Source organism: Aspergillus homomorphus, assembly GCF_003184865.1.
Source record: "Aspergillus homomorphus CBS 101889 unplaced genomic scaffold BO97scaffold_69, whole genome shotgun sequence".
In the NCBI taxonomy this organism is placed as follows: domain Eukaryota; kingdom Fungi; phylum Ascomycota; class Eurotiomycetes; order Eurotiales; family Aspergillaceae; genus Aspergillus; species Aspergillus homomorphus.
Window position 1 is genome coordinate 72,312 of NW_020291955.1, and position 15,942 is coordinate 88,253.

General features: G+C 48.4%; 6 protein-coding genes across 6 annotated transcripts; 2 read left to right on the forward strand and 4 right to left on the reverse strand.

Moving 5' to 3' along the window:
• Window positions 1-574: 574 nt before the first annotated feature.
• BO97DRAFT_429443 (Rab family GTPase YPT1) lies at window positions 575-1,639 on the reverse strand (the record flags this gene model as incomplete). The annotated part of the gene is made up of 5 exons (XM_025697363.1): window positions 575-769; window positions 841-1,068; window positions 1,123-1,170; window positions 1,246-1,369; window positions 1,626-1,639. 5 exons carry the CDS (start codon window positions 1,637-1,639, stop codon window positions 575-577), a joined length of 609 nt encoding a protein of 202 aa, XP_025546471.1.
• A 583-nt stretch (window positions 1,640-2,222) lies between these two features.
• Window positions 2,223-6,199, reverse strand: BO97DRAFT_481385 (M1 family metallopeptidase). The gene is made up of 13 exons (XM_025700810.1): window positions 6,141-6,199; window positions 5,658-6,072; window positions 5,422-5,591; window positions 4,916-5,340; window positions 4,642-4,863; window positions 4,466-4,583; window positions 4,293-4,409; window positions 4,209-4,234; window positions 3,942-4,152; window positions 3,810-3,880; window positions 3,315-3,757; window positions 3,030-3,242; window positions 2,223-2,971 (listed from the first exon to the last, which is right to left on the reverse strand). Exons 2-13 carry the CDS (start codon window positions 5,996-5,998, stop codon window positions 2,377-2,379), a joined length of 2,952 nt encoding a protein of 983 aa, XP_025546472.1. The 5' UTR covers window positions 5,999-6,072; window positions 6,141-6,199; the 3' UTR covers window positions 2,223-2,376.
• Window positions 6,200-6,657: 458 nt separating this feature from the next.
• BO97DRAFT_378801 (TFIIH/NER complex subunit SSL1) lies at window positions 6,658-8,543 on the forward strand. Its single transcript, XM_025693132.1, has 3 exons — window positions 6,658-6,928; window positions 7,026-7,361; window positions 7,431-8,543. The coding sequence occupies exons 1-3, from the start codon at window positions 6,699-6,701 to the stop codon at window positions 8,233-8,235; spliced, it is 1,371 nt and encodes a 456-aa protein (XP_025546473.1). The 5' UTR covers window positions 6,658-6,698; the 3' UTR covers window positions 8,236-8,543.
• Window positions 8,544-8,758: 215 nt separating this feature from the next.
• Window positions 8,759-9,608, forward strand: BO97DRAFT_378802 (DUF5572 domain-containing protein). Its single transcript, XM_025693133.1, has 2 exons — window positions 8,759-9,068; window positions 9,144-9,608. The coding sequence occupies exons 1-2, from the start codon at window positions 8,818-8,820 to the stop codon at window positions 9,466-9,468; spliced, it is 576 nt and encodes a 191-aa protein (XP_025546474.1). The 5' UTR covers window positions 8,759-8,817; the 3' UTR covers window positions 9,469-9,608.
• Window positions 9,609-9,879: 271 nt separating this feature from the next.
• BO97DRAFT_464015 (Pumilio-family RNA binding repeat-containing protein) lies at window positions 9,880-13,112 on the reverse strand (the record flags this gene model as incomplete). Its single annotated transcript, XM_025699479.1, has 6 exons — window positions 9,880-10,307; window positions 10,361-10,451; window positions 10,498-10,777; window positions 10,901-11,527; window positions 11,590-12,738; window positions 13,005-13,112. 6 exons carry the CDS (start codon window positions 13,110-13,112, stop codon window positions 10,091-10,093), a joined length of 2,472 nt encoding a protein of 823 aa, XP_025546475.1. The 3' UTR covers window positions 9,880-10,090.
• A 989-nt stretch (window positions 13,113-14,101) lies between these two features.
• BO97DRAFT_409122 (MARVEL domain-containing protein) lies at window positions 14,102-15,449 on the reverse strand. Its single transcript, XM_025695999.1, has 3 exons — window positions 15,024-15,449; window positions 14,700-14,973; window positions 14,102-14,625 (listed from the first exon to the last, which is right to left on the reverse strand). Exons 1-3 carry the CDS (start codon window positions 15,106-15,108, stop codon window positions 14,514-14,516), a joined length of 471 nt encoding a protein of 156 aa, XP_025546476.1. The 5' UTR covers window positions 15,109-15,449; the 3' UTR covers window positions 14,102-14,513.
• Between the last annotated feature and the right edge of the window lie 493 nt (window positions 15,450-15,942).

The window sequence follows — 15,942 nt, forward strand, 5'->3', positions numbered from 1 at the left end:
CCTAGATGAGAGTAATGAGAATGAGGAGGGGTACTGTATCGACAACGATCTACTCCCCTCACTAGACGTTCCGGCTCCAGAATTCACTGTCTTTCTGCATTGACTTATGGGCCCCAACTGACTAAACAAGGCAAAACAATCCAACTTACTAGAAGAGAGATCAATCAGTGAAATACTTAAGAAAAAAGACACTAGTGAGGAGGAGGTAGAAAATCGAGAAGATTATGAATGGGAACCAGCGGAATAAAGGCAAGAAACAAAGAACAAAGGAAGTAAATCGAGACCTAGGCAGGGGAGAACAAAGAGGGAAATTAACAGAAAGCAGGCGAGGATGAAGAATAGCACATCTGTGGTGTGACAGTGTATAAAGACAAAACGCAAGCCCTCTAAAGCATGAAAAATGAAACTAGTCCTATGATCATCCCAGCATGAAGAATCTGTAACCACGCCAGCATCAAGAAGACAGCCAGCAATGGGGCGCAGCCGGTACATCTTTCCCATAGCTCGTCTCCTTAACTCCTAAATTTTCCTTCTCCCGCCCAGTAGTTCGAAGGATGGCACTTGGAATAGTCGCCTAGCAACAGCCGCCAGAAGAGCCAGACTGAACTCCCTGGCCTTGACCGACTTGCACGGTAGGCTTGTTGTTAACGGTGGCAGTTCCCATGCGCTCTTTAATCTGTCTAGCCATCGTCAAGAAAGCTTGTTCAACATTTGAGGCGTTCTTAGCTGAAGTTTCCAAGAAAGGGATTCCCAGGCTGTCCGCGAACTCCTGTAGCAGTCACATCTTCGGTCAGCCGCTGACCGCATAGCCAAGAAAGGACAGCGATTATGAACACGCACCTTGGCCACCGTGTATTCCACAACCTTCTTGTCTTCCATATCGCTTTTGTTACCCACAAGCAACTTGTTGACGCCTTCAGTAGCATAGCGGTCGATTTCCTGAAGCCACTGCTTGACGTTATTGAAAGAGTCCATGTCAGTCACGTCGTAGACAACGCAAATGCCATGAGCACCACGGTAGTAAGAAGACGTGATAGTTCTGAAACGCTCCTGACCCGCAGTATCCCACTGAGAAATTGTTAGTGATTCCAAATCATCCGATCGCGATCCCGACATCCTTACGATTTGGAGTTTCACTGTCTTTCCGTCAAGTTCGATGGTACGAATTTTCTTTGGGGAATCTGTCAGCAAGTCGGTCGACGAAAGGGCCGTGCGAAAGAAGACCCTGGGTTCGGCAAGACTCACAAAATCCACACCGATGGTGGAGATGTAGCTTTCCGTGTAGGTATCATCGGCAAATCGAAGAAGGAGGCAGGACTTTCCAACACCAGAATCTCCGATGAGGAGAAGCTTGAAGAGGTAATCGTATCTAAGTATTTCGTTAGTTTGACTACGGATGAGAAGCCGTGCAGTTCATCCTCGTTCTCGCCATTTGCGGAGGGAAGAGATCGGGGCAACTCTAAACAAACACACAACGTTAGCAAGGTGACGGGCGGCTGAAAGAGAAGAGGTCGAGGGATTGCAAGGGAGACAAGACGGGATAACAGAGTCTGCGGTGACCGATGCAGCAGCACACGCCCGGATGAGGTGCACGGGGCCTATTACAAGCGGATCAAGGCACTTACAACTCAGGGTTCATGATGGAGGGAGGTAGTTTGGGTCTGTGTAAATATTTGTAGGTGCTCGGAGGCTCAGAAGAGGTTTTGAGGGATGTTTCTAAGCAGGCTGGACACGTTGAACGAAGGGAAAGATGTGAGGGCGGCAGCAAGCTGTGATTGTAATTGATGCTCGGAGTGTCTATTTAGCTGAGTGACCAGGCGGTCGGTCTCTTGGAAATGGCGGTTGTTGCGTTGCTGACTGCAGGAAGGCAGGGGAGCCCAACGCGCAGGTTCCAGCGGGCGAGTGGGCGGGCTTCTGATCTGGGAACGACCGTTTCACACCACTGGGCAAACTGACCCACCTACCTACCTCGAGCCCACGCACACCAATCGGGCTTTGCACTGGCACTGTACAGCCTGGAGGCAGATCATCTTACCTACACTACCAGTAAGCTACCTACCTTAGTTGCCTATCTTTACTACATGATCAACTTTCCAGCGACGCGCTCTGCAGAATGTGTCACGGGTACAGCAAGTCCTTCTTGATACCACTAGGGCTAGTCACGCCGGTGAATGACAGTCTGCAAGGGTACCCGTCAACTCGAGGCTCGAGGTCGGCTCATCATTCGTAGCTTCGCGCAAATGACCTTCTCATTCTCATGTCACGAACCCTACTCTAAGTCTCACTAGGTGTTGCTCAAGTGATTATCATAGCGACGCAGGCCTGCATCAGGAGGCAACTAACTACACACGAACCACAACCGCCGATCCTGAACAATCAAGCATATCCGTGAGCCCGGAGCCACTCTAGGACCGGAATTTCTTCTCTCTCTTTATAATGCACATTTGTGCGGATGCTATCAGCCACAATGACCAGAGCGCGATCATAAGCACTTGTATCCTTATCCTTGAAGAATGCGGAAATATCGGCTTCAATGGTGTGATCCGCAAACTTGGCGAGTCCCATGCGCACAAAGCGCTCGAAGACAACATTGTTTGTCGACAGACGAGACTCAACCATGCCCCAGTGCGCTTTCATGTATTCCCAGAGCAGATGGCGAGAGCTTGAGTTTGAAGCGAGTGAGACAGCGCCGTTGTGTATGTCCTGGATAGCAACCTTGTCCGAGAAGACAAAATTGAGATAGTCAGTAACCAGATCAGGGTTCTTCGTCCGTCCGAGAGCTCCTAAGCAAATCTCTTTGCCGTCGACAGAATCTGTTTTCAAATATTCTCCCTTTACAGACTCGTACGCTTGATCAGCGCCCTCCGAGACTGCAACACCAAAGATAACAGAACGTAAATTGGTATGCACAGCATTTTTATCTCTAGCAGTGCTCCAAAGTTTGAAGCGTCGGGTAGCCTCGGAAATCATGCTAAATCCAACCGTTAGTGAAGCTCTCTTCCGCGATCATGAATCTCAAGCCAACTTACCTTTTATGGCCAGCATGGCATGCCATTCCAACCAGAAGCTTGCGGAGCTGTACAGTAAGATAATCATCATCCGGCTTGAAGTCCCACCCAATTCTTTCAGCAGCGGGTGAGACCAATTCCAGAGTAAATTTCTTCAACCCTGACGCCACTAAATCGTTCTGGGCAAATACAGAACGTAGATTTGCGACGGAAGTTGAGATTTGAGACCAAACACTAGGATGCGATCGTTTTTAGAAATCTTTCGCACACATGAGACGCACTATTTAGGTTCATGGGGATACTAACAGATAATTTTTCTCTTCCTTGAAACCGCTCAATAGGGCTAATAGAGCGGCAGTGGTACCATTGCCGGAAACGGCAAGGGCAGCCGCATCGCCGATAAGGCCAATCTTGTCCTCAGTACTCAAGGAATGTAAGGACTGGCCAAGTTTAGCCAAGTGATCAGCAGGATAGCTAGTACGGTAGAACCCAGAGAGATTCTTGTTTATCTTGTAAAAAGATCCCTGGCCAACACCGGCGATTGAGTCTGATCTAGACACCAGAGCGCCAGTACGTGTGTTGGTCACCTCCGGTTCCGACTTGATTCCAAGGGGGATCCACCATGTCGTTTCGTCCTCCTCTGGTTTGGCATCACCCGTCGAGAGAAAGCGATTTTGCCGGATGTTGATTCGGCCCGGCTCCTCCGTGACAGTGACCACCGGGAAACCGATTTTGCGTATCCAAGGATCCTTCACCATGCTGTCAGTTCTACTTGTCAGAAGACGAATTTGAGAAACTTACCATGAAGCTAGTGACATCCTGGTTAGATGCTTCACTAAGAGCCGACCATAGGTCATTTGTGGTAGCATTTCCTGAACAGATTCATTGTCAGTAACCCAATGATTGCAAAAATTGTCGTCACTGCCAACTTGCCGTATGCGTGAGCTTTGAGATAAGCGGCTACCCCGCGTAAGAAAGTTTCCCGGCCGAGATGATCACTTAGCATGCGGATGACCGAGCTTCCCTTGAGATAGCTTATGTGATCGAAAATCTGGTCCACTTCGAGAGCGTTGCGAACAGGTACCTCAATCGGATGTGATGCTCGCAAAGAGTCGAGCTGGAAAGCTTGTTGGACACCTTCAGCCTGTGCGCAGGTCAACATGGAACTGAACACTCGGGATTACCTCGGGAATTGCGCACAACAAACTGAGACCAGATATTCCATTCTGCATGTGTGTCAACTAAGTTCTATTTGGCCATGGACACGCTTTAGTGAGAACTTACCAGGGTAGAAGTGATCTACAGCAAGCCAACCGACCCAGGTTGCGAACCCTTCGTTAAGCCATAGCTCGTTCCACCAATCCATCGTGACGAGGTTGCCGAACCATTGGTGGGCCAATTCTGAGGCAAAAGATGTCAGACCTATGTTCGCAGTGCTGCGGGAACTAGCGACTCACCGTGAGCGACTACATAGGCAATGCGATTCTTGTAACGGGTATCGGACTTGCCCTCTTCAAACAGAACAGCAGTAGTTCGGTAGGTTACCAGTCCCCAATTTTCCATGGCACCCATGGCCTACGCAGCATCAGCGTGCCTATTCAACGTCATTGAAAGATTTAGAAGAGTAACTCACAAATTCATGGACGGCAAGAAGATCTGCCTTAGGCAAGGGATACTCTATCTCGAAGATCTCGGAAAAGTAGTCAACGGTGCGATGAGCACATTCCAAAGCAAATCGAGCTTGCTCTTTCAGACCTCTTGTAGTATAGACACGGACTGGTATACTCTTTCCCTGATATTTACGCTGGGTCATCGCCTCCACGTATTCGAAATCGCCAACAGCCCATGCCAGAAGCTGGATTATATGTTTAGAGAAATTACACAACGAAAGTTCTGGGAAGACTCACATAGGTGCTCATGACAGGAGTTCTCTCGAAGGAAACGACTTTGCGGCCCGGGGTATGTCCATCTCTCTCATCTTTGATGGGCATGTTGCTCAAGGCAATTTGGCCGTTGGGTACCTCGATCTCGAAATCGAAAGTGGCTTTCAGGTTCGGTTCGTCAAAGCATGGAAACGCTCGACGCGCGTCGCAAGATTCGAACTGAGTGCTCAACATGTAGTGGAAGTCGCCTTCTTTGGGGGTATCTCCGGCGGGTTCCACGACGGGGGTGTATTTAGAGCGGTAGAACCCGGCCATGGCATTGTTCATAATTCCGGTGAAATTGACCGAGAGGAGAATATTAGAGGGCGCAATCTCCGACGGAAATTTGAAAGCCACACGTTCTGAGGTTTTATCGTAGACGATATCTGATGCTTCCAAGAGCTTGGTTCCTATCGCAGGCTGTCAATATCATGCCAAATGGTACCAATTGTGAAAGAAGCCATTTGCAGGCAGGTGTCAGTTCAACAGACCATCTTCTCCATGGACCTCGACCTTCTGAACCTCAATTTCTTTGGAATTGAGCACAATCTCCTTCGTGGGGCGGGTGACTCTGGCATTGACCTTGACGATACCCTTGTAACCCCAGGAATCACCGAACTGTAGATCAAAGAGAGACACATCGTAATGAACTGGCTTGGCCCTATCAAGCTTTTAATTAGGACTGAGGTTATCGGGTACAGCAAGTCCGTCACGGTCTGTAACTCACACGTCCGGAAGAATGTCCCTGTCTTTTGATACCATTGTGCGGGTACGAAAGTCGGAGGAGCAACACCGTGCGGAGGAGGGTAAATGGCCAGTACAAATGGAGGTAGGAAGCAAATGTGTGCGCGAGGAAAATGGAAGAATCGAAAGATGGCGGGAACGTGGTGAGGAAGCGAAAGGAGGGGGAGAGGGGGAGACGGAGGGGCAGGAGGGGCAGTAGAGGGAAAGTGGTCGGACCGGATGAACCAGAAATCTTCCACGGAATGCTCGAGTTCTAACACCAGTGCACCTGGCTGGCGACGCTGTGGCAGCTGTGCTCTTAATGCGACAATTTCTCCCCCACATTAATGCTAGTACTTATACTAGTATCTGTATCTAAAACAAGCCTAGATGGGGATCCCGTATCGGTCTACGGCTATCTTCAGCGCATCAGTGACACGAAACCTCATTTACCTGTATTGATACAGGGATTGGGTGGCATACATACATAACTAGGTCCAGTGAATTGAAGACGTCGACGGAAAATAGTGGCTGAGACTCGGGAGCCTGAAACGGTTATCAGTTCGTCACGTTCATAGAGGAGTGAAAAGGACGGGGACGAGGGGGGTGTTGTACGTAAAAGAAGCTTTCGAGTTGCCGAGTCGTGTCCAAACATGTAGAATGAATGGCATAAGACCATCCATGCATTATTCAATTATCATTGACATCAACCGGAGCTCCGTCGGAGCTTGGACCCTTTTCGGGACGCAGAACGATCCTCCACATTGAATCTATTACCTAATCCCATGGGTAAGTAACAAGCAGGATCAGTACGTATTGTACGATCAGTAGTCCACTTCTATGCGTGCGTGCGAGCCACAGTGTGTCGTTTTATAACAGTAACAGTACGGAGTATGTAGCCGCATAAAAGGTATGTGACCGTGGACCCGTGACCATATCGACTAGTCCCAAAAACAGCTAAAGCCAACCTTCTGAAGCATATTCAATTCACGTTCATTCATCTTGTCTCCAACCCTCCTCTCGCATCTCTCTTACGATTCTCTCGATGGCCGATTCCGATGAAGAGTATGTAGGGGAAATCTCCGAGGATGAGGTTGATGGTAATCTAGGTTCATCTCGAGGCGGAGCCGCCCAACCGTCACGTTCGAAGAGGAAGAGAAACCGTGGAGGCGCCGAATGGGAAGTTTCGAGGACCTGGGAAAGTTTGGTTGAAGGCGCAGACGGCACGATAAACTCCACAGTAGAGGGACTACTAGAAGCTGGGAAAAGAAAGAGGTATTAATCTTCAGTCTTGAATCTCTTAATGCACGTAAAGGAAAAAGAATAATGATTCCAGGGTATGGTGAAGCTGACATTGGCATCATCTTGGCAGACTTCTACGAGACACCACACCGCTACAACGAGGCATTATCCGCCATCTTATGCTGGTCCTTGATTTGTCACAGTCGATGGCCGAAAAGGATCTAAGGCCAACGCGATATCTCCTGTCCCTTCGCTACGCCCAAGAGTTCGTAAGAGAATTCTTTGAACAAAACCCCATCTCTCAGCTGGGCGTTCTTGGCTTGAGGGATGGCCTCGCAGTACGGGTTAGTGACATGAGCGGAAATCCTACTGAACACATCAGTGCAATCCAACACCTACGGGACCATGACCCGAAGGGTCTTCCCAGTCTACAGAATGGGCTCGAAATGGCCCGTGGTGCTCTTTTGTACGTTCTCATCCTCCAGAGCATTGGCACGGCTGATCTGCGCCCACGAACTAAACTTATGCTCAACAGCCACACTCCAACCCACGGCACCCGTGAAGTACTAATCATCTTCGGCTCCCTGTTATCCTCTGATCCGGGTGACATCCACCGAACCATAGCTACTCTGGTCAGCGAGAAAATCCGTGTTGGCATTGTGGGTCTCGCTGCTCAAGTTGCCATCTGCCGTGAGCTCTGTTCCAAGACAAATCATGGCGATGATAACACATACGGTGTGGCACTGAACGAACAGCACTTTCGCGAATTGGTAATGGGTGTCACGACCCCTCCGGCCACACTTTCCCAGAAGCAGTCCGCAAGCTCCCTCTTGATGATGGGATTTCCGTCTCGTTCTGTCGAGGCTCATCCTTCTCTATGTGCATGCCATTCGAATCCTTCTTGTGGAGGCTACTCTTGCTCTCGATGCAATAGCAAAGTTTGCGGCCTTCCCGCCGAATGTCCTTCCTGCGGTTTGACACTAATTTTATCCACGCATCTCGCTCGCTCTTATCACCACCTTTTCCCACTGGTGAATTGGGTCGAGGTTCCGTGGCAACGGGCCTCGCGTAGCGCGGCCTGCTTCGCTTGCGGTATCACTTTCCCCCTCGTGCCTTCCAAAGATCAATGGCAGGCGTCAGACGTACAGTCAAAAGGAATGAGCGTAAGCAGTCGCTACGAATGTACTGTGTGTCGGAATCATTTTTGCATTGACTGCGACCTTTTCGCTCATGAAGTTGTGCATAACTGCCCTGGCTGTCAAAGCAGAGCCACGTCGCCAACGTCGCCCAGGCCTGCTCCTGGTGCTGATATTACTGACAGGATGGATACATCGGCATGATCTAGTCGATATAACTCAGTACTACTACGAGACGCTCCGTTCTCGCCACCCACTCTACGCAGGACGTGCAATATCCGTAAGCCGTACACTATGGATGTTGGTCGGGAACGAGACACGGAAGTCAGCCTAGCAAAGCGGAGCGGCGGCCAGTGTATGGGCAGTCAGCAGAAAATGTAATCGTCATATGCGAGCGTCTTGAGCGTGGTATCGTTGTAAACACATCCATGACAGCGATCCGCACATGGCATCCTGAGCAAAGTAGTATCAGTATTACATTGGGTGTACGATTCCTCCTCCGTCAATGAATGCCTCAAGTCTTTGGATTGGCGAAGACTGCAACTGTTTTAATCTAAGTTGCTGGTTCTCAACTTCTGTAGAAAATGAGTAGAAGCACTGCAGGTATTACCGCGGAATGTGTGCAGCAGACCTCGGCTAGTCTTGCGTCTAGCGCCTATGACGCAGCCCACACTCACATGCCGCACGTCCACTACACACTCCGATTGGCAAGCTCCCCGATATATTACTTGTGGCAAAAGGATCGACTTACTGCGAACCTATGTCACCATAGCCCCGTTCACGATTATGGATTACGATTCTGTCTCACAGGAGGGCTTGATCCGGTCTTTTGATAAAACAACAGATCCACATGAAGCTGAACATGAAAAAGACATCAAGTTATTTGAAAAACTGAGACTATATCCATTCGAAAAGGATCCTGAGTTTGCTCTTGGGCTTTCGATAATCCTCGGACATCCCGGAACACCAGCATCAAAAGCAGAGATTGATCGCGACGACGATATTACATTGCAAGCCAAATGTTTCTACTTCTCGAGGTAAAATTCCTCCGTCAACAAGACATTTGCATGATAGAGCTCTAATCAAGTTTGGCAATACTATTCTCGGTTCAGAAAAGAAAAGCTCGAGTTTCCAGTCAATGTCGCAGGTTATCAGGCATGGCTTCAAGCCAGGCCTACGGCAGTTCAAGCTAGTACTGTGAACCAGCAGCAATCCAGCGTGGCATCTGCAGGCCATGCAAATTCACGATCAGGGCAAGCAGAGCCCGCATATCCTTCATCATTCGCTCACATAGTCGAACTCATTACGACCGGGCAACCCATACCTGGAATTCAGCAGGTACCAGACACTGTACTTTCTGGTCAAGATACACCAAGTACCAAATCGAAAAGACGGAAGCCGTGGGAGCAGGAAAACGGCGAGGAGCCTGGCAACTGAATACTGACTTCGGGCTTATGTTTAAAGCGGTGCTCAATCTAGCCGACGCAGGAATTTTGCTCTAATTGAATGACCAACTAGGTCCTTAGTGGTATAGAGTAGCTTATCATGTCATTATAGTCTATATTTAATGATAGGAGCCTCTGCACAGTAGGTAGTAGACTAGTGATCAATAACTTTCACTGTCCGTAAACCCTACGCATAATCGATCATGACTTAAATCCAATCTTGCCTTTTCTAGAATATTTTGAGTGATAAAGTCAAAGGTATAGATACTGTAGCTCCCCAACTATCTTGCTATTGTTCCGTTGCCTGTTTCCTTTTCCCCTCGACTTGCTTCAGATAGAATAGAAAACAGTTTTCCTGGACCATGAGCCACAATACACAGCATAGTGCTATAACAGCGCATATGGAAGAATAAGATGTGAGCTTCATCCGACTTAAACAAGATCAACCACGCACAAAGCGAAGCGCACCCTTCGGCAGTCCCGCCATTGAACGAAGTATGAACGGTGTATAGGGCATTCGGTAGTTACTTGGAATAATCGAGGTGAAAATTTTGTTGAAAGTTCCTCTCGTGATTCCAAAGGACGCGTTTGGGTCAACACTCTTCTTGACACTTTCATCGGAATGGTGGGTAATTAGGGTTCCACTGATTTGTGCGGGTGAAGCGCCCGCCATGTTGCCCAGAGATCTGGTACCTGTCATCGCCAAAATTGCTAAACCGATTGACTGACAAGCCGGCGCCTGGCCCCGGGCGAGTCGTATGAGAAGGGTTACAACATAGCATGGCCACACGGGAACCAAACTTCGAGCCACGCAAAGACACCATGTGTTTTCTGCATGTCACATCAGTAACAAGTTCTAGGCAATCCAGCTGACCGGTATATACCTAATATGGCTGGCGACTAACTCACGCTGATGCGGCGCGGCATTAATCAATATCCATTGCACGAGATAATTGCCATACTGATCTCCTGCAACTACGCTGAATCAGAGACAGCCACACACATTGGATAATAAACTTACTATCAATCAATGGCATCCTCGGGCGATCACTGCGGCCTGTGCATACTCGGGCAAGGTAGCGATCCAGGAACTCGGAGCCACCTATCTTCAGGCATTTCTCCACAATTTTCGAAGCAAATTGATCCATACTGTAATCCACTGACCAGGCAAGAATGTGTTCGATGGCGCGGCTCTTGTCGTGAGGAACACCATGTTCACAAACATGCTGGATGCACCAGTTTCCAAATTGGCCATGTGCAAGTATGTCGATCTTCGATAGAACCTCTTCAATGGCAGGGCGCTGCGCATCGCGTTAGCATATTGCAAAGCCAGCAGGGTGGTTAATGTCTTCTGAGCAGAATGTTCAAGCTTGGATCGGTTGTCTGGATGGTCCGGGAAAGAATGAGAAAAGGCGAGGTATCACCTTTTCATCCTCAACGCAATTCTCGAATATATTCTGCACCACCAAACTTCCCGTTTCGCCCAACGCGACTTCATGCCACATCCCGCATAGTGCTTCGTTTACTTTACTCATTATCTGCGGAGGTTCTGCACTCCACCGCAGTTCAAATAGCTTCTGCCAGACGTGACATGCGTACCTATGAATGACAGTTTCTGGTATTCTCCGTAAAAGCTCATGGACCATAACTGCTTTATGCTCTTCAGGAACGCAATCGAAGGCCTTTTGTATCACATGGCAGCCGAACGGATCCATACTTAGGCTCAAGGTATTTCCTTTGATAGCATTGGCAATTGCGATGATCTGGTCAGGGGTCCCATGTTCAAAGCAGCGTTGGACGAGGAAATTCCCAAAGCGATTTATCATGAGAGGGTAGGCTTGGTGTACGATTGCCTCTATGATCTCATATTTTTGCTCGGTTGTCCCAACCTTGAGTTTTTGCTGTAGAAATATCGAGGCCTGCTGGTCGTTATTACACACGATCTTATCGACTATATATTTCCAATCGCAAGAAACATTTTTGTCAAGCAGTCGCCGGTAATTGATCGGTTCCAATGGTGAAATATATGTTTGACTGGAATTTGTGCCAATCTAGATATGTAAGTTCAAACCAAAGCAGCAAGAAAGAAAACGAAAACCGGTTTTCTGCTCACCGATGATGTCTGCCACGAGTTATTTGCATTAAATTCCGTGGCTGTTGGTGAGAGTGGAGTTCCGACTGGACGTTGGTGATATGGGTGAACTGGGTATAGCCCAACTTGTTGGTAAGTCCCATTGGGCCTATCCACAGAAAGCCTCGAGAAGGTAGACTCAGGACTTAAAGCAAAGGCTCCCCATGGAGTACCGTGAGCTGGAAAGCAGGATCCACCCCGGCCGTTCTGAGTAAAGGAGCGCCGTGGCCCTAGCGCTGGCCCTTGAATGTACCTAATTTGTTCTTCGGGAGAGTGTGCATCAAGTGTGAAAGCTCCCGTGACTGGGCCTGAGAACACGCGATGTGATGGGAAAACATCATGGCTTGAAACACTGGGACTCGTACTTGAGCCAGCCCAGAACCTATTCGAGTCCTCGCCATAGGGACTGTTGCTAGGCAGTGGGAATGGCTCTCCATAGGGTCTTTCCGTGGCCGGCGAGCTTATCGTTGTGTTCATGACTTTCTGGGCTGTAGAAGTCCATAAACCTCGACTTCTGTTGTATGCTCCAGCGGAGAGTGCATCTGACATGTCTGACTGGGAGTCTTCGTGCGTATTCCAGCCATCCTGTATAGACGTAAACCCAGACTGCGACGCTTTGAATGCACTCTGTAAGTTTGCAATTGTTTGCTCTGTCACTTCCCTTCCATTGAACTCAGCTTCAGAAGGTGGTCCGAGTGCTTGATCTATGGTATGTTTGATCACGCGAGTCTGGGCCAATTCCTGCTCCTGTAGAGCTATTTTTGAGTTGGCGGCCAGTAATTCCTGCTTCAAACGTAGGACCTCGGCCATGTTGATATGAGCATCATGCGACGGCTCGGTTTCGACCAGGCTAATAGGTGCTCGAGGAACTTCTGCTGATGGCACGCTGTGGGAAGACTTGTCAAGGTCTGCGTAATTATCACCATAATCCGAGTCCGTACGATCGTCATACATGTGATGGCTATGCCGCTTTAGTAGATACTGTTCGCTGGGTAGTCTCGAGAATAGGTTCTGCTCCACAGAAGACATGGTCTCGAATAGCTGAGGTTTGGGCGAGAGCTTTGCCAGGATCCTATCCATCTCTGTATGTGCGGTGGGAGAGGCAATACTGGAATGCTCCAACTTCTGCTTCTAGGCTTGTGAGATCTTGAAATGTTGGCGTGAGTCACGAGGCTCTGACCTTGCTTGATGTAACATCATAAGAAACTTCATCTGCCGAGAATTGAGTGCCTTCGGGCACAAATGGTTTCAGAGGCTCGGGCACACTGGCTAAAGCATTGGAATGCTTTTGAATCTAATATCGGAGCGGAGTTGTCAGCAACAAAAATGTACTTGCCTGCGTTGGGCAAAAGTTTTTTTCTTTCTTTTCTTTTTTTGGGATGTTATCATTTACTAACTGGGACTTCATGTTCAAAGCCTAGTACATGAACAGCACTTGCAGCACTGCGATGAGGCTCACTCTCAGTGTGGCTCGGCTTTGACGATGCTGGTGCCATGAGGGACATTATGTGCAATGACGGCAATGCAAGATTCAACTTCAAGATCCGCAGTTGTGCATCCGTCGAGTAGCATAAGGCAGAGTGAGAGACTAGAGTGACTTGAAGTCAACAATGTCAATTGCTTCGCAAGGAGTGTATGAGCGGTGGTTATGGGAGGGGCCGGGGCGACGGCAGTAATTGGTAAAATAGGGTTAGTACCCAGCCAGTGAGACGCGAGGCAAATAGTCACAAAGTCAGCAGTTAACTATATGAAGCGTCTGGGGTTCCAGTGATCCCGGAATATGACATGTAGAGTAGGGGTAAATGTGGAAGTAGCGATGGGAAGGCCGTCAGTATTAGAAGGGGCAAGGAAGCCTCCAAATAGTGACTATTGGAGGAAGTCGCGCACGGAAGGCCGTTACTATCAAAGGATATCCGGCAAAGGGATGTTTTAGCAGGAGTGCCAGGTAGCTTAATCTGATATCATGAGTTGAAAAGCTCCTCGATCTTCAATCTACAGCATCAAGTCCAACACTAAGCCCGGTAGCTGACCAAATAGATACGAATACTGACTGTCCTCTTTCCTCTATAAGCCCTCGAAGGACAAGACTGTTCCAGCTCTATACCTCTTCAATCTCAAGGCCTCGGACCGTCTTGAGGAAGCGGGCCATACATCCTTTCTTGGGTATGAGGAAGCTCTTCGGCTTCTACTGAGAGCTTGTTGTAGCTGTTACGGGGCAAGATCTATGTTTTCAGCGTGTGTATCTTTATCCCTTATTGTAAGAAATATAGGGAGTATATACATGTGGTGTACTGCAGGAGCAGGCATGATCACTACTGTCTTCGGAGATACTAACTTCACCGCTGAAGTACGCCCAAGTACAATGCCTTCAAGTATATTCCTTTCTACAAGCCAGTCCCATTCTGCATATGCCGTACATATATGTTGTAAATTTATTGCCGGTTGTACATCTATATCTGCGTCTTCATGCAAGCTCCGCTATCGCAATATGGATTGCACAAATTGTGGGTCGGTCTATTTGTCTTGTAGGCATGATCATTGTTCCCCATCCCGACAATGACTATATGTTGTATGTGAGTAAAAACAAACCGAAAAGGTTTCTGCCATAGCACGAATATTGAGCACGGCATGAGCTCAAGTTGGTTAAGTTGGTTAAATTAGACATGGATATCCTGAACGTAAGTTGGAAACAAACCCCTTGAGAAAAACGCCGCGTCACGGCACCTAGCATCCTCTCCTAAATACTCATATTGCTTTTCTGGCACGGTCATTGGCTTCAAAATCCGCATCGTCGTCTTTATCGCGACTGGAGAATTTGAGTGGTATCAAAAATCTTTGGGCGCATGCGAGGCCCTTCTTATGACGTCACTTAATTGATCGCCTCTGCTTTACTTCGATTCCTTTGTTCACACAGCAGCGTGACCGGAAGCATACGGGCCAGGCTTCGTACTCGCACTATTGGACCGAGATCGCATCATCTCGAAAGTTGCTACGACAGTGGTAGCGACAAATAGTGCCCTATTGGAATGTTGAGCGTTCAGTGTGTTCAGTGATTGTCTTTCGCCTCATAGTCGTCCAGACGGGGAACTTACCATTCAAATGCCCCAAAGACGGTCGCAGCCTGCAGTGCTCGACACCTGCTCCAGTGGCAAAATTCTGACGGTGGCAGATAAACACTCAAGGCGATGAAGCCTGCGAACCAGAAGATCATGGTGACTGCCTCGACCGCTAACATGATGAATATATGGGCGATCCGTGGGGAGTACATGGGTGAGAGAGCAAGGTAAGGCGTGGCGACAAAGGCTGTCCATATTCCGTTGAATAGCATGAAGTTCACGGTGTCACTGTAGCTGTACCAGCTGATGTCTGTTATCCGTCAGCTATGATTTTAGCTACTGTCCTCGGGGTCAACCGACAATATGCCGTCAAGCCAAGAACGATGACGGCGAAAATAACCTGAGCAACCCGAACTAAGAAGATCCAAGGGAGATTTGTCGCCATTGCCGATATGAAGATTGTTAACTTGCTCCTGTGGGGTTCCCGATCCGAGTAAGTGTCTGGAAGAGATAGCGTATGTTGTTTTGGTATAAATTATCGTATCCGACCTGAGATAGGCTGAAGGGGGTTTCGTACAGACTTTTGGTGATGGTGGAAGGGATAGAAGATAGAGAGATATACTTATATAGACTAAGGTCTGGGGAGATACTAGTTAGAACCTGTGCGGTTGCACGAATGTTGGCAATCCAGTTCTAGTATATATCGGGGGTGCATGCGCAAGTGGCTTGAGAACTGACTAAATATAGGTTCAATCACCAACCAGGCTCGCCTAGACATTATCAGACTAGGTATTAGAGCTGTTATATATCTCAGTAATTTTCGAGCTAACAATCTATAAGTATCTACCCGACGCCCCGGAGAATGCGGCCCTATAAGTGGGGCCAGCAGATTCCCTACTGCATGATCATGATCATAATTATGATCCTCCTCGACATCACCATCACCGCCCTAATTTTCCATACTGGAAAGACATATAAAATCAGAAGAGACAGATGAAGGAGACTTCATGAAATATTGAAAGTATCTTCAACGGCTTATTAGGGAAATCAGAGCCTGCAGATTGTGGCATTGACACTTATAGTGATAGATAACTGACAGGGGCGGGGAAAGCCGCGGAAGTTGAATCTTACTGAGTTAGCAGCAAGTTAGCAACTATCTAACCAGTTTGCGTGCGGAGGACGCAGACGATGACCTCATCTCCTTCGGCACATGACCTGCAAAGTACTCAAGCACTGGAGCAATGGTTGCCGACATCATGGATACTCCATGGATATTACG